General features: G+C 38.9%; 1 protein-coding gene, 1 long non-coding RNA gene and 1 other non-coding gene across 5 annotated transcripts; 1 reads left to right on the plus strand and 2 right to left on the minus strand.

Moving 5' to 3' along the window:
* On the plus strand, positions 1-14,005 carry gtf2f2a (general transcription factor IIF, polypeptide 2a). Of its 3 annotated transcripts, XM_088333782.1 has the most exons (9): positions 1-159; positions 2,081-2,154; positions 3,844-3,868; positions 4,909-5,047; positions 6,857-6,910; positions 11,517-11,598; positions 13,262-13,361; positions 13,441-13,584; positions 13,670-14,005. In XM_088333782.1, the coding sequence occupies exons 1-9, from the start codon at positions 91-93 to the stop codon at positions 13,790-13,792; spliced, it is 810 nt and encodes a 269-aa protein (XP_088189908.1). In that variant the 5' UTR covers positions 1-90; the 3' UTR covers positions 13,793-14,005. The 3 variants fall into 3 exon arrangements, with proteins under 3 accessions (XP_088189908.1, XP_088189909.1, XP_088189910.1); XM_088333783.1 differs by lacking the exon at positions 6,857-6,910; XM_088333784.1 differs by lacking the exons at positions 1-159; positions 2,081-2,154 and adding an exon at positions 2,231-2,271.
* A 1,105-nt stretch (positions 14,006-15,110) lies between these two features.
* Positions 15,111-17,073, minus strand: LOC148366948 (uncharacterized). Its single transcript, XR_015850185.1, has 3 exons — positions 16,814-17,073; positions 15,828-15,963; positions 15,111-15,329 (listed from the first exon to the last, which is right to left on the minus strand). It is a non-coding gene; the product is annotated as an uncharacterized LOC148366948 (long non-coding RNA).
* On the minus strand, positions 15,625-15,755 carry LOC148366949 (small nucleolar RNA SNORA31). Its single transcript, XR_015850390.1, has one exon. It is a non-coding gene; the product is annotated as a small nucleolar RNA SNORA31 (small nucleolar RNA).
* Positions 17,074-17,865: the final 792 nt, after the last annotated feature.

Here is a 17,865-nt window from a genome sequence, read left to right on the forward strand (position 1 = left end):
GGACACCATATGACGTAGAATGCATGCGCCCTGTAGTGAGAACAATAACTAGATTACTATATTTAAAACAAGTCATACTACTAAAATAAAATGTCTGAGAAAAATGGAGACGTTGATTTAACAGGTGCTAAATTAAATACGGGCGTCTGGCTTGTTAAGGTAAGAAAACATTTGTGGGATTTGGAAACATCACCAGTACGTCGCTATACATCGGAGGCTAAACTAGCTGTAGCATAGCTATGACCAACTGAGTCTAGATAGATAGATAAATAGATAGATACATTATTCATCCTCGTAGGGAAATTCAGACTTCCAGCAGTATCCTTGTGTTGAAAATAAAATCATAATGAAATAAAAGAAATGGAACGTGTCATAACAGTCTGTAATAATAGTTTGCAATAGTCTTTGATCTGTGCAGCTCCCCGAGACTTCTGTGACCAAGGGCTACACAAACAAGCACGACTTGACTTGAATACATAAATACCCAATATAATGTGTTGATATAGAGTATTTAAATAGTGATGAATAAAATACACGCAGTAATAAATAATATGCAAATGTGGGGGTGGGGTTTAATGTGGTCTTTTACTCCCCCGGGTGGAGTTAAAGAGCCTCGTGGCATGAGGAAGAAATTATCTCCTCAGTCTGTCTGTGGAACAAGACTGTGACAGCAGTCTGTCGCTGAAGCTGCTCTTCTGTTTGGAGATGATGCTGTGTAGTCGATGTGATGAATTGTCCATGATTGACCGCAGCTTTTCCAGTGCCCGTCTCTCAGCAACAGTTGTCAGGCTGTCCAGCTCTGTGCCCACAACAGAGCCCGCTTTCCTCACCAGTTTATTAAGACGAGAGGCATCCTTCATCTTAGCGCTGCCTCCCCAACATGAATAACATAGAAGAGGGCGTTTGCCACAACAGTCTCATATAACATTTGCAGGAGCTTTTTGCAGATGTTGAAGGACGCCAGCCTTCTGAGGAAGTACAGTCGGCTTTGACCTTTCCTGCATAGAGCTTCTGTGTTGGCAGTCCAGTCCAGTTAATGTCCAGCTGCACACCCAGGTATTTGTAGGTCTGGACAAATTATATACATTCTCCTTTGATACTTACAGGAACTGGGTGAGTTCTAGTTCTCCTGAAGTCCACCACCACCATATCCCTGGTCTTGGTGGTGTTCAGGTGCAGGTGGTTAGCACCGCTCTATTGGACAAAGTCCTGAATCAATTTCCTGTACTCCTCATCCTGCCCACTTCTGATGCATCCCACGATAGCAGTGTCATCAGCAAACTTCTGCACGTGGCAGGACTCAGAGTTGTACTGAAAGTCCGATGTATACAGGGTGAATAGGAATGGAGAGAGCACGGTCCCCAGCGGCGATCCCGTGCTGCTGACCACAGTGTCTGATGTACACCCCCCCTGTTTCCCATACTGGGGTCTGCCTGTCAGGTAGTCCATAATCCATGCTACAAGGTGTAAGCTTACTCCCATCTCTGTCAGTTTAGCACTAAGTAGCAGAGGCTGTATGGTGTTGAAGGCACCGGAGAAGTCCAAAAATGTAATCCTCACAGCACCCTTGCCCCGGTCCAGGTGAGAAAGGGATCGGTGTAGCATGTATCTAATCTTAATACAAGATGTATTCAATGATATTTAAAAATACATTTGAACTGAAATAATGTAGATATTTGTAACATGACGACAACTATGTCAAAAAGAAAGAATTGCTTTTACGTTTTGGGGTTTATAGAATAGAATACAATCGTATTTATTGTCAGTGACTACAAATATTGTGAATAATAGGTAACATTTATAAGGTGTTGCTTGTAGGCCTGCGTCCTAAGTGAATTAGAATACACTGCAATGACAGCAACATTGTGAGAAGAAAAAAAGAAAGACGTATAATCTAAACATAAATCTCATATTTTTTTCACAGTTTCTTGTGCTTGTTTAGGTTGGTGATGGCTCTGAACCATGTTCGTTAAGGGATCTGTAGCGTCTAACTGGGCTGCCGATAATGTCTACATGTTTACAAGAACTCTCAATTTTGCGTGTTCCTCATTAATATTCTGCGTTTTGACTCTGAACTCAGGTACCCAAGTACCTCTCTCATCAATGGGCTAAAGCCACAGGAAGAGGTGAAGTTGGGAAACTCAGAATCTCCAAGTAGGTTAAACCACAAGGACAAAAAGCATATCCACACAGCAAAAACTGGTTGAAAAGACATTTAAAACATGCCTGGCCTCGGCCTCCAAAGATGTCTGTATTCGGTTGGAAGTCAAGGTTAGAAAAATTACACTGTTAAGACAACTTTCTGGACCACTCAATATGAGGACTGTTTTTGGATGAAATCTGGTGGGCATTGGATAAGCTTAAAAGGATTATAAAGACCCTTTTTTCAATCAGGCACATAATGTTTAGTGTTCCTTCCCACAATGCAGATATATTCCTAAATTTTCCATATATTTCAAAGTAGACAGTTTGACCTCATATTCTCTAGAGCTGTGATGCTACCAGATGACTATGAAAAGCAAAACAAACGGTGCGTCTTGATGGAAAAAGTTTACCTGCCGTCGTGTACAGCCTGCGTTTCTTTTTACACTTCGCCTCATTTTACGTATCTGATTGTGACTTTTCCTCTCATGTTTTTCGCGGATTGTCTTGCAATTATTAGAATATCTTCCAGATATCTACCAGTTAGCGCGCAGGCTCCGGGAGGCTTCCAGTTTTATTAGGTCTAGGTTAGCTCTGTAAGGAGCTGGCCAGCCTGCCGTGCTCATTGTTGATTCTCCCGGCTCGGTTTGTGTTTCTGTTGTGGCTCGTGGTTATCCTGGCTGCTTACTGCATGTTTTTGATCAACCAGCCTCGAGTTTCTTTACCGCCGATCAGTCCCCAGTTCGTCCTCTAATGGCATCCAGCGAGCTTGCCGTGTCCCGGCTGGTTTAGCCTATGTTAGCTCTGTGTGTGTTGTTTTTGCCAGTTTTCCCCCATTTGGCATTTGTTGTACTATTGCTGCACCCACCTGCGAAACAATGCTCCACAAAAACTACCTAAACTTGGCTTAAAACACTCAAAACCTTTTTGACTAGTTAACATGTAAACCGATAGGATTACTGGCTCGCTAGGGTGTTGGTGTGCTTGACATGACATCAGAGCTCAGGAAGTCAAAGACGAGACAGACTGTCTTCAAAATGCATTATCTCAGAAAATAATTGCAATATTCTAATGAAGTATATATAGATTTATACTATTCCCTCAAATTTTGCATAATTTTGAATTTGGGAATACCTTCAAGGCAGATCATTTTAAATTAGTGCTTTCTTTGTGGAAAACAATTGAACCTGTAACTGCAACATGACAAGCATTTAGTTTGCATCTCAAAATTGCCAAACACGATCCGGTACCACCTCGTAACACCAGCTTTAGATCTTCTGAATAGACATAGAAATTAAAATTAACCGGCCAGTTTCCACAACTAAAGTGCAATGTTAATTTGTCCAATTCATGACATTACTAAAAAAGAAAAGAACTATTGCGTTATGACTATACAGAGAGAAAAAAACAATAAGACGTATGAAAAATGGCATTTTATTTACTTTTTAAAAAAAGTTTTTATGTTAAGTAAACCTACAAATATGTCTGATCATTTTGCCAGACCCTTTTCTTACTGTCTTTGAAAGCTTTACTTTTTCTACATTTTGTCTCTGATACACGTGTCACAAACAAAGCATTCACGTTCCTGATTAAATGATTAAAATTGACTGATAATTAGAAATGTTCTTGCTTTGTTTACCGGGATGTTGCAGTTGGTTATTGTAGTTTAATATCTTGTTTATTGTTTTCTCTGTTTTGAAGGAAAGGAAACATAGGCAAACCAGAGGTAAGGACCACACTACTTCCACACAGTATAAGAATGGCATTTATCAACTATTTTACTGGGATCTAACTCATAGTTTTTGAAGAAGTTAACTTTCCATTAATCTTGTCCACGGGGCAAAAGGTAGCCCCCTACGAACACCTGAGTAGCTCACAGACTCCCTCTGAAAATAGCTCACCTGTGTTGAGACATTGGGATCTTCTAGGACATTTGATTTTTAACTGGCATGAGAAATCATTGACATTCTCAATATTTCTAAATATAAGATCAATTCTTTCAAAATTATTTTAAAAGTACCCTACAATTTGTATAAGTAAGACACTCTACAAAACACTACAAGGGAGTCGTTTTAGTGGTTGACTGTGCCTTTTTACTCTACTTATGATAATTTCAACCTGGCAATGACATAATAATACAGTAACATAGTAACGACACAGTAATGACATACGTTTTTTTTTTAGAAATGCATCGCTAGTGGATACTCTTTTGTGCTAATCAGTAACAAAAAAGTAACTCTAAGCTTCAAAATGTTTGGTGAACCCCTGATTTAGATCTGTAATTTGACGAAGCATTGAGTGGATTATATCTATCTATTTACCCTGGTCATTTCCCTCGAGGGTGACCGACAGCTAGACAAACGCATACACAAAAACATAGAAAGGAAAAAAGTAGCAAAAAATACAAAAAACTTGACCATGGCCAACCCAAATGCCCAAACAAGTTAAGCACCTCAACAAGTTGGTGACCCTCCAGATGAAACGGGACACAAGAAAGCGGCCATGTTACTCGAGTCAGGGTGACACAACACTCTTCTGTTCAACAGCAGGACCCGACAACTTTCACTGGTTTACCCCTGCCGTATCATACAGGTGCCTTGTCCATCCTTTAGAACACGTCAAAATATCCCTCTATCCTTTCACAACACCTCTCCACTCATTCCCATCACCAACAAGTGCTTTAGCTTCCACTACATTTAGATGAGCGGATGCTAATCTGAAATATTTCATAGGAAATGCTCATTTTAACGGTGATGTAACTTACAGGTGTCCTTTACATTAAATGAGGAGTTGACTGTTATTGAGGGCATTGAAGACAAGACAGTATCTGCTCCGCGGGAACACCCATTGACCATGCAGACGGTGGGAGGTCAGACCTTGGCCGTTTTCACAGAAACATCATTGGGTGAGCTTTTTGAGTTTAACTTAGAAATGCTGGTTGTTTCTCGAATCCGGAAAAAAATACTGTAACATGCTTTGTTCTACAGCACAAAGGTAAGTTTTTTGTGATGGTTACTTGGTGAACGTGACTCATGCAGTCTTGCCTGCAACCCTTCCTGCTTTTTGCGACCTCTTTATGGTGTGTAGATACATTCATTTTGCTTTTTTTTAGCTGAAAGCATGTCACGTGGTCAAAGAAAAAACATTTAAACATTGTGCAAGCCCTATGCTCATCAATGCAACTTTCATCATCCAGTGGCCCTAAGTAGAAATTGATTTTTTCAGCATTTAATATCTACATACATTAGACCCCTGGGATAATGCTAAAAGCAGTTCTGAAGCGGGGATTGCAAATTAACATTGCCATATAGCGGGGGACAGAATCCTATGGTAATGAGCTCAGAACCCCTAGTCCGCCAGACAAAAACATGACAATATTATAACTGTATATAGTAAGTGCTACTCATGTGTAATATATGCACATATGATTAAATAACATAAATAAATAAACCTGTACATGTAAAGGAAAAATGAAATTTTATTAACCTCTGGTGTTATTGGGTGGATGGAGAAAAGGGGAGAAAACAGTGGATTTAAAAGTTAACTGATTTTAAAACTTCCACTTTTCATGCCCTTAGAACATTCCCTTGCATTAATCACCTCCTTACTTGCAATTATAGTCCTGATCGTTTATTTTCAATTTAGCAACGGTAGCCTTTTGTGTGCCTTCTTTGTAGTCCTTTATAATTGCAAGTCCTGCTTCCATTTTTATCATGTTTTGCTTCTTCCTTGGGACCCACTGAAAATAAATTCAGTACAAAAATAGTGTTGTTTTGTCGACATGCTAAAACTCAAAAGCAGACAAGAGTCTGAACTAAATGGTGTGAAAGACATTGCAGCCAATAGCATATTGGCATTTTCATGATGCCTTGACGCAAACAAATAGCATACCAGCATTATATATGACGTCAACCTATAGCAGACAGGAATCTTAAAGACTTAACTATACCTAAAGATGAACACCACAAAGTTTGAATTTGATACGTTTTTGGGCACAACAAGTAATTTTTTGTTGATGTGGTATAGTGGGGAAATGCTGCAAAGAGGGGTCCAAAAATATCAACCCCTCATGGGAAAGTTACATCGTAAGGCTGGCACGCTGTATCCCGGGGTCTACTGTACTTGGAGAGTCACCTATTTGCAGTTAACCCATTTTCCTAAAAGCTACATGCATGTATCGTTTTGCTGAGGCTGAAACACTTTTAAGTATAGCTCTGTCACCATCTTGATGCAATTTATTGCCAAAAAACATGGAATGAGTACAGGATGTTCAGATTCATGTGCAGACGTTTTATGCGTTCCACGTTTTTTGAGACAGCTGGTGTACGTTGAGGCATGGTGGGGATGCTTTGTGAATTGCCAGTCCTTCCAAACAAGCCATCACAAGGAAGGTTCAACTTTCTAAGATCATGGACGATTGTTCTATTACTGCAAAGATCAGATGTTGCAGTTCAAATGTGTAAATCATGCGTGTTTGGATAGCGGCTTCTGTTGTGGTTTTTGCTTGTGGTGGTGGTGGGTTGGTGTCCCTGCGCTCGCTGCTTGATAGAGCATGCTTGCTTTGTGTGTGCAATTTCCCCTGTGACAAAACATGCTCGACCAATTCACAGGAGTGGCTTTGATTGTCGGATGCCCTTTTCCTTCTATTTTCCATTCCCCTACATAGACACTTATAATTTTGTTTTATTTTACCATATCCCCCTACCCTCTGTAGGCCAGTCAGAAGAAAAATCTGATGGTGGCAGCTCAGGTTCGGGGACTGGTCCAGGTGAGTTCACCTCTTTGGGTGAATCACACACAAACAAGTGATGTTTTCATCATAACATGACGAAAAAGAAAAATAGCTTGGAATATATTCATACCCAAAGGGACATATTTAGTGTTTTGATTTCCATTTATTTCAATTGCGGGAAGTTCCAATACAAGACAGCTAGCTTATCATGCATTTTTGGGGTGTTGAAAGAGGATAACTCGCTCTGATTCTGTTATATTGCTGACTTTACCAGTGACAGTGTAATTTGTGATCTGTTGTGTAAAAAAAAAGGGGGGGGTACACTCGTTATACTCATTCAGTTTGTGTAACGGTAATTCCTACCACATTTCTTGACAGTGTATATCAGGGGTCAGCAACTTTTTTCGGTGTGGAGTGCCGCTTTCAAATTTCCTTGTAAATCAGTGTGCCACACCAAGATTAATGACTCGCACAATATTTTTTTTTATATCCAACAGAGCTGTAATTTTACACCAGTCCAAATAAACAACATGGATTTACACTGAAATCGTATAACTGACCAATTTTATCTTCCACTATTCTTGTTCATCAACAAACTAAAAAATGAATGTGAATGTGTAGCGATTTTGTCAGGCATTTTACCTGCCAAAATCTGACTCCCCTGCTTAAATCGACCCTGTTTGAGATATAGAATTTTGACTTCTAGGGTAAACTTCTGTGACATAAATATGTCAGCACAGTGATTTCGGACTTATTCGGACTTTTTATTCAGGAGTTAGCTGGAGGCGGGGGGGGGGGGGGGTGGGTTGGCAGGCATTTTACCTGCCAAATTCTGACTCTCCTGCTAAAATGGACCCTGTTTGAGATACAGACTTGCGACTTCTAGGGTAACCTTCAGTGACATAAATATGTCAGCACAGTGATTTTGAAGAGTTTCAGACATTTCTCATAATATAACAGGGATGTGATTTTTCCGCTTATTCGCGGAATTCCGCTTTTTTTATCTCCAAAAATAAAATTTTAAAATTTCCGATTTTTTAATTGGTAAAAAAAAACGATTTCGTCTTGACAGCATTCCATTTTAGTGTTTCCGTAACTGAAATGAAACGTACTTGCGATTGGTTGAAGTCTCCGTGTTGACCAATAAATGCGCTTGTTATAAAGGCGTAGGAGTGTGCCATTGTTCATTTCTCACACGTTTTTGCCGAGTGTTTAAAGAAAGATGTCCGAGATCGAACGCAAAGATGCTCCGCGAGTTAAAGAAATTGCTAAGATCGTAAAAAAAAAAGTTTCGATCGGACTGGTTAGAGAAGGAATTATCTACAAATGTTGGTGACCCCGACGTGATCCAATGTAGCGAGCAGAGACGGGAGTCGTAGGCGGAGTGTCAAACAAAGGTGCCAACGAAAGCTGCTTTAATGACATTTAAACTGGCAATAACAAAACAAACACGAGAGTGGCTAGAACCGGCCGAATTAAGAGTCCCCCTAGGAACTCGCTAACTAAACAATGGTTCCGTGGGTGAATTGTGTACAACCCACTACAGTACTTTCATTTATAGATAACATCTTCTGCTATAACAAAGACATTTGTGGTATGTTCTAATATGAGTTACTTTTCATTTGGTCATGATACAATTATTTGTTCATGAAATTTGAACTCTTCAACATGATTTATGTGTTAACTTAGTAATCACATGAGTTAGATATGATGATATTCTCAGTGATAGTTTTTAAAAGCAAAGGCAGTCCAATGTTTTTAATGTGACTGATTTTGAGTTGACTTAAACTGTAATTTTATATGGGATAGTTCAAAATACATTGAAAATTTATGCTGTTGTTTTGTCTATTTCTTTGTCATCTGAGTGCATTGAAAGTACTTAAAAACACGGAAAACCCATGTGCTCCGGGGGGCTTCGCCCGACTTTTCCCCCCACCAGGGCACTGCCCTGGACCTAGCTGGGTGCCCGCGGCCCCCAGACCCCCGCCTAATTTTCAGATAATTTCACTTCGGTCAAATCACATCCCTGATATAACTATTATTAGTAATAATGGTAATAATAAAAACAATCTAGATTTGTCGAACACCTCTTCAATAACACATCACAAAGTGGAGGTATTCCTCTGTAGTTGGATCACAAAGCCAAAAAAACATAATAAGTTTAAAGTGCGTCTTACTTTGCAAACAGTATAGGCAGGGAAGTCCGATTTTAAATGAAAAAAAAACCCCGATTTGTTTACACCGCGGGATTCAGTGCAACCAGGGTTTCATTCACAATAAAAATACATTACATGTGGCTATAACAGCACATCAAATAAAGGCTATTTGTGTACAATTAGTTGTGATCGTGGATATCATAGCACACATTGATTCTTCTACGGCGTTGGTGACTTTTGCATCCGTGTTAACTAACGCATTTTTTAGAATACGATTGCGCATTATTGTTTTAATAAACGCGTTATATAGACTACGATCGCATAATTGTTTTAATTAGCTCACTTTATTGTTTTAATAAACTTATTATATAGAATACGATCGCTTTTGTCGGAAGCGCAGCAGATTGCGTGTTCACGCTAGGGGGGAAGGGGGATTTTGCAGGGGAGTCGGATTTAGGCAATACATTGTACCTGAACACAGCGCGTTTTAATGTATCTGCCTTTTCAGACTCGTCCTTGAATTCATGTCACTTCATATCAAACATTTTCGACGGACGGTGTGCCTTTGAACTTTTTTATGAATAAAAGTGTACCTTGGTTCAAAAATGGTTGAAAAACACTGCCCTAGATGAATGTTAAAGAATGGATATCATAGAAAGTAGTCCTGAAAGGTATACAGGGTGGCCAAAGTCACGCACCAATCTTCCTCGAGTTAAACCTGAAACCATACAGCCATTTCTAAACGTCTGTCATTATCATCCTCGTACAATTTGTGTAGAATTTGAAGTTCGTAAGGATGAAACTTTTCTGCTTTGAGGACCTTCAGGATCGTTGAACGAGGCATACCAATTTCACCAGCTGCCCTTCGCACTGACTTCCTTGAACTGCTTGCAATTTTTTCCAAAACTTGTGCACGTCTCTCCACAGATAAACCTGGACGCCCACTTTGCTTTTTGTCAACGACACTACCAATTTCTCTGATTTTCTTGATTAAGCGACCGACAGAAGTGTGTGTAACATTTTTATGAAGATGGTTTCTGTTGAATTGCTAAGCAACACTTCTGTTGGTTGCACCATCACGACCAGATAATAAGATGATTTATACGCGCTGCTCTGAAGTCAATGGCATGTCTGATCTGAAATAAAAAAATAAAGAATTGTTTTAACAAAAAATAAATATTAACATTGGTGCGTGACTTTTGTGGCCAAAAAAGCTGACAAGGAAAAAAACTTAATATCCAAGTCACAAGCAACCTCACTTGTGCCTAACTGTTTGCTTCAAGGATGTTAACAAGACAACTTCTTTATAAATACGATGAAAGGCTATACAGAAATATGTAAACAAGACAAGGTTGAAGAAGCTTGTTGTTTTTCGGGTTGGGGGTGGTATGTGACACCAGGTGTGGGTGCAAGACCTTTGGCAGGCTTTGTGTTGCTCATGAACAGCTCTCTCAAGAAGATACAATGCTAATTTCCAGCTTGACCTTAGTATAACAGTAGTGTGAGTAACGCCAAGATGACATCTTGGTTTTGCGACGAAGAGACAACACTGGAGAATACCCTTGGCCAGACTGATGTCATCAGAGCTGCAAAAGCGATGCAAGGGTGGCTGGGTGGGCACTCACCTGGTCTAGTTCTTATGGTTTACTCTGCCCACTTTAAACGTATACATTTTTCACAAGACACTGCGTGTTTGTCACAGGTTTTACACACTATATTGTTGTTAGAGAGTGAGGAGGAGAATGATTTGCAAAGAATGATTTCTCAGAAACTGTAAAATACTGTTTATATCGTGATTCAATTGTGGGGTCATTTTTTAATTGATTCACAAATGATTGTTATAATGGTGTGAGATATTTTAACTTGTTTTTATAATTGATTGAAGAAGCGTCCAGTTATTTTTGGCACGGGTCTCTTATAAGCCTTCGGCTCCTACCTGTCTTCCCTTTTATTCTTTTCAGGTGATTTGTTCATTATGTGATGTGATGTTTGTTGGAACACGACTGAAAAGAATAATTAAACAAAACGCAACAACAAACCTTTGGTGTATCTGATGATGAATGGGAATTTGAAGGACGTGAAGTAAAGATATTGCAAATTTTATTTTCGTATTTTGTTTTCAATACATGATTTGAATCATGGCCGCGTGTATTAAACAACGTTTGCCACTTTCAACACTTAGTTTGAGCTGCAAAAAAGTTAAACAAAATGTTATACTGATTTTTAATTTAAAAAAAAAAAAATATATATATATATATATATGGGTACGCTGTATACAGTATATATATATATATATATATATATATATATATTCTCCACACTCTTCTCATCTTTTTCAGCTCTGACCCATTTTCATGCCTGCAAATAGGTTTGGAATGACTTAAAAGGGGGTTATTGTGATTGCTAGCCACATTTTGGTCAACAAGTCCTTTTTTTGAAGTACATTTTTTAAACACTCGGTTAAAGAATTAATTTTCTCCCTGCAGATAAAATTGCCTTAGAGGGAGTTGTGGTCCAGAGAGCAGATTGCAGGCCAGCTGTAAGTGAAGGATATATGAAGCTTAAAAGGTAAGTTTTAGGCCCCATCCCATTACTTCTGCTTTCCCCTACCCATTTTGTCTTAGTATACAGTCAGACGAATACTGTGCTACTTCTTTTCTTTAGCGTTTGTACCACAGAGTCATAGGGTTTGCTGTTGAGATTCTTTGTCGCCATTTCTTTCCATCTTGAGCTTGGTCAGGATGTAGGTTCACTGCTTTAGGGTCTCTGTGAAGTGTAGCTTGCCCATCATTGCTTTAGTTGTCTTGGGTCACTTTCCTTTTACTGGTGTTGGGATTTAACTATCAAAATGTACCGTTTACCAAAATGTTCAAATTAGTTATCTGACTCCATTAACCAAACACGACATACATTCATCCAACAATAATGCGCTCTCGTTTCTTGAGAGAAAATGACCAGGAAGGCCGGCATTTCCACACGGGGGCAGATTTTTATTATTCCTAACAGCAGATCTCAGTGTAAATAGGAGACACCTGGATCACTTCGTTGGAGTGTGAGGGGAGCCTTCTTCTGAACTCCTTTAGCTTTCTCTTATTGGCCCACGTCTCCCCGCATGATGGCGCCTCGGCTCCTCCCATGGGCGTGCCAATTGCGCTCAACAATCCCACAACACAGTGCCTTGATGTTTGGAAGATTCTGCGTCAGCACACTCATGCGTCCTTTTATCAAAAGCACTAGACAAAACATTATGCATTTCAAAACCGCCTGCCCTGACCTGTTATTGTACATAGAACTAAAGCACAGTCAGTGAATATCTTTATTGCAATAAACATAATGTATGTGACTTGTAGTCAATCGTATAAAATCCTTTATAGTCAAATGAATTAAATCCTTTACTGGAGATGGTATGCTTTTTTAGCAGGAGTGTTTTCATTGGCTCTGAGGAATTATCCATATCATCTTTAGCGTGATTCACGTAGTCTATCGGCAATTGGCGCTACTCCATAACATTGGCAAATACTGTGCTTCACTTTTATTTATTCAGTCTAGTCTTCCCCACAAACACCTTTCTTGCCTTATTCCTTCTCTCACAGTGGCATCTGTAGGAATTTACGTTCCGTAACATAACATAAATATAAAATTGGTTCATTCTCTCCCGTCATCGATTCCTGCTCTGCCGAGGGAGCGTTGCTAGGAAGAAGCTAGTGCACTCTCAAGCTGAAAAATGTTTTTTTGGTGTCCCTTACTCTTCCACCTTATTCCATGCTTTGCTTCTGAGTCGTGCTTTCTTACCCTCACTAATTATTTTTTCATGCACTTAGGTTAGTCTACAAACACTACTTTGTGAATATAGTCTATCCTAATATATATATATTTTTTTTTTTCAAGTCCTATTTTATATTTAACCTGGAGCATCATTGTCTAATTTTCTTGATAACAATGGTCACTTCATTGTTCCTAATAAGACAGTTCTAACAATTATTTCCAGTAAGGAGTGAGATCTTGAGAAAGGGCCTGGGATTATTAGGATTGAGCTTTAGTGTCTTAACTGAAACTTGATTTTGTTTGTATGCTGTCTATCAAGTGCTAAAAGGACAGATGCTAAAACCTTTTTTTTAATTGTACTTTCAATACTTCTGCACTGACAGTCATGTAAACACATATATTTTTTGAATGTGTTTTTCTTTGTACTCACAAAAGAAAAATGTGCCCAATTTTATTATAAAACAAGGTTACAAATAGAAGAATCTACCAAACCGGTCCGGCTGTCGCAGCAGTTGACAAAAGCTGTCACCAACAACTACAAACCTGTGGCCAACCATGCATACAACGTAAGAAACGGTCTTACATTTTTTTGGTCGGTCTAAGCCGTGAGAACCAATATTTTGATATTATCTGCTTGTCCATCAGCTGGAGTATGAAAGGAAAAAGAAGGAAGAGGGCAAGAGAGCCAGAGCGGACAAGCAGCAGGTTTTGGACATGTTGTTTTCTGCTTTTGAGAAGCACCAATATTACAACATCAAAGACCTGGTGGACATTACCAAGCAGCCTGTGGTAGGGGAATTTTTTTGCTTCTCTGTAGAAAACCCTGAGAACTGTATTTCTTGGACTTATTGTTTAAAACGGAACCTGTTCACAGATTTATCTGAAGGAGATCCTGCGTGACATTGGCATCTACAATGTGAAGGGTACACACAAGAACACTTGGGAGTTAAAGCCAGAGTATCGGCATTATCAAGGCGAGGAAAAAACTGATGAGTAGAATACGCTCGATGAGGTGCAGCCTATTCTTCGCCGAGTGAACTATGGAACCATATTGATGTAAATTTGTTTTAGGTTTGAAAATGTTTTTACAGAATTGTTTCTAAAAGGGATGAAAACACTTGCTTCATTAGTGTTTTTCCTTTTGAGATAAGAATTTCATGTGTGACTCAATTGTTTTACATTAACTTTAATAAATGTTTTTAAAGAATAACACACCCGAAACATGTATTCAATTAACATTGCTTAATGTGTTTTTAAATCTTACCTCATCCACCATCTTTACCAGCCTCATTAAATGTAGTAGTTATGACACAATAGTATACCTTTGCAAAATGAGGATTTTTCTTATGGAAACAAAAACCCACGTTAAACTAAGGATTCATTTTTTTCATGTGCTTAGGCATATGCTAGTCGTAGGATTTACATGAACTTTTCTCGGGTAAGCATGATTTTGGCTAGTGCCAACTACTCTCTACAACCTAAAAAACATGGGTATTAATCTAGTTCTTTTCATTTAACCTGCTTTAAGTCTAGCCTTTATGCTTTTTTTATCTCCTAGAATCCTCACACCAACATGGGTACTAACATGGCTCAGTAGGACTATGCCGCCTTCTTTTAACTAGAAGAACAAAGGCACTTGGGCTTGAATTACGCATGCAGGAGCAGCATCAAGCAAATACTGTAATTTGTCATTTTACTCAAAGATTGAAGCATATAAACATGAACATAACATCATATGGTCAACCCCAAGTTGTTAATTCTAAGCTGTACCAATCACCCTGGATCTCAGGGTCTTGTCACACCCAAAGTAGGCCAAAACCATTGAGAGACAGTCTGTCCCTGTGTGCCCTGCGATTGGCTGGCGACCAGTTCAGGGTGTCCCCTGCCCGAAGATAGCTGGGATGGGCTCCAGCACCCCCACAACCCTACTGAGAATAAGCGGTGCAGATAATGGATGGATGGAGAGGCAAAGCTGAAGCGTGCTGGGCTCATAGAGGTCAATGGATCAAAACCTTCCTAAACCACAAAATGAAAGTCCCTTTACCATTAGCTACACCCTGATGAGAACATTCAATACATCAATTTAGTAATTTTTGTACAATTCAATTTTATCTAGGTTATAAATGTATTTTAATATTGTGCACTGGGTTGCGAAGAAAATTTCTTTGGCATTTTTATGTCTGACAAAAGACAATCTTGTATCTTTTGGTAATAAAAATAACATTCATATGCATCTTTAAACAGTAAAGTACAAGTACTAAATGAGTAAATATGAAAAATATTTCTTTGACAATGTCCCAAGAATGCAAAAACTGCTCAATGAAGAACTTTATTCAACATGGTTGTAATCACATACTACAGAGATACTTGGTATAAAATAATTGAAATCATAAATATACCAAACTTCTATGGGCCAAAAAGGTGCAAAGCCAGAAATAAATAATCGTGTGATGGTCTTTTACTATGTTGATTAAGTTTCAGCTTCTCTTCTCGACTGTCAGGTTGCTATGGGTAAAACAGAAGATATCTTCTTCCTAAAAGAAAACACACACTATAGATATAATACAGAAAAAAATACTTTCTTAGGTCTGGAGACATTTAACCAACAGGTAAATATATCTACAATAAAAGGCATTTATGTATTTGTTAAGCAACCCCAGCTAACCACAAAGAAATGCCTAAACCAGACCAAGAATACTGTGTTCCAATTTGTGATTTTTTCCCCACTTAAATATGAAACTGCAGAGTCAGCACATATATAAAGTGGTGAAAATACACAAATGACACCCATATATTACAAATGTTTGAAGAAAAACCAGCAACAGTTTAGGATGTATTCCCCAAATTCAAGCTGTGCTGCCAAGTGAGAGTAGCAGTCAGAAAGGAAGAGGAAAGTTTAGTTTAGCATCTCTTTGCAAACCGTGAAGCTAATAAAACTTCAGGCCTATCAGTGGATGCATCAAAGAGTGCCCCAATAGAACACAAAACCAACATTAACCTGATAGGGATGGAAGAACTTGTTGAGGCCTTACCCAGACGTGCACTACAACACCACGGTATTCTTCAAGCCTTTCCCCTCCTCAGCGTCAGCTTTTTGACATGTTGACTGTATCTGCTTCAGTCCGAAGATTGGACACAAAATCCAACATTTTTAGTCTTCCTTCAACTCTAAGGGGGGAAAACAGCAGATGAAAGGGTAACATAGTCCAGATGAGTTCACCAATGTTTTTTACCAGGATTTTATATGTCGTCCATTGTGATATGCAAAACACAATTGAGAAGGAGTGCAGGGATAGTATTTGTTGAATCAAAATATATAAAACCAAGGATTTGGGGGAAAAACAGCCCAGGCTGTCAAAGGTAAAGAGTAGTTTGACCTTTTATTGTCCTCTCCACCAAATGCATCCTCAAATATTATGGAGACAACTTTGATGCCAGCAAAAAACGAGTTGAGTGTTTAAAACTTTATAATTTGTGACAAAGGAAAAGGATGAATACAAGGCAAAACCCCATACTATCCGACAAAAGGCGTCACTGCGATTTTAATCGTTAGCTTTAATAACTAAATTTAGGCGTTTAAAAGACTTAAGACAAATTGTGTCTTTGTTAGGTGAACTTAACCGAACCCGATAATAATTTGGACTGCAGTTTACTAAAATGAACCAGAGGGTTCAACGTCCAAAAGGCCTCCGCTGCAGAGTGAGTTAAGGTCTATTCGCTGGCATTAAGCTGCTAAATTATTTAGCTACTAAAGTGATGCCCGGGGCTAAATTGGTGCGGAGTCTGATTATTCTCATTGATATATTTGTTAAAAAATGTGTTTTTTAATGGTGTTTAATTTCTCGTAAATAATATTTTCTGTCTCGTTAGCATTAGCCTTACGATCACGTGTCAGTGACCCACGCGGTAGTTTAATTTTAAACTTAGCGACACTGCTCTGATCACTCTGATTTGTAATATCAAAGTATGCTTTTTATTTATAAAATGTCGATGAAATTGAGGGAAAACACATACTAACCACATAGAAAACAGGCGATCATGATAACGGAGCACCACGTGTCGTTCCTCCCGAGTTACAGCATGGCCATTTTTGGATCAGCAGGAAACATTTTCTATTTTTTTCTTTTTCACTACAATTGCACACGAGGCCCAAATTCGATATAATACTAAAGTTACTCATTATTTTGCCGAGCCCCAAAAGCAATGGCGTACCCCCTTGCTTTCAGCCGACTTGTAAGTTGCGGCGTACTACTTACCGCTATTTATAGCAGCGTGACACTACACACACTGAATCTACATTTGACAATTTACTGCCTCCTCAGGTGTGGAGGTTTCATTACATCAAGAAACTTAGGTCTCTCACAAATGGGGGAGAAAACAGCCTAAATACACAAATATATGAACAACTACAAACGTAAACACTATTAAATGGAGATATAAGCATATATTGAACCACAGACTACGAGTATTTTATCATCGCAAATCACTATTGTTACATAAAAGCTAAAATTGAAACAACAATGATTCCTGGCTCCTCCGTTTTAAATGTCAAAGTGTCCTTGGGCAAGACACTGAATCCCCAATGCCCCTAATAAGTAGGTAGGCGCCTTGCATGGCTGACTCCCTATTGGTGTGTGAGTGTGTGTGTGAATGGGTAAGTGTGAAGCACATTGTAAAGCGCTTTGGGAGGTCTTCATTGACTTGAAAGCGCTATATAAATGCAGACCATTTACCATTGACAGTACACATAAGTCACAAAATAAATTGATTCTTTTATTTATTATTTGAGGAAAAAACATGAATTCAAAGGAATTGATAACGAAAAAAACAGTAACAAACATTTCAAAATCTGTGAGTTCTCATGTGCATAGCTAGAGCGGAGTTATCGCAGAAACGTTTGGTGCATACTGAGCATGTATACGTCTTTCTCTTGTGTGTGTTTTGGAATGTGGGACTAAACCTTCCCTCTGAGAGAACTCTTTTCTCACAGAGCGAGCAGGGAAACAGTTTCTCCCCTGTGTGTCATTTCTTGTGTCTTTTTAACGCTGAACTGTTGCCAAAATGTTTAGC

The sequence above is a fragment of the Urocampus carinirostris genome, chromosome 4 (assembly GCF_059441175.1).
Source record: "Urocampus carinirostris isolate Australia breed hairy pipefish chromosome 4, RoL_Ucar_1.0, whole genome shotgun sequence".
Lineage (NCBI taxonomy): Eukaryota > Metazoa > Chordata > Actinopteri > Syngnathiformes > Syngnathidae > Urocampus > Urocampus carinirostris.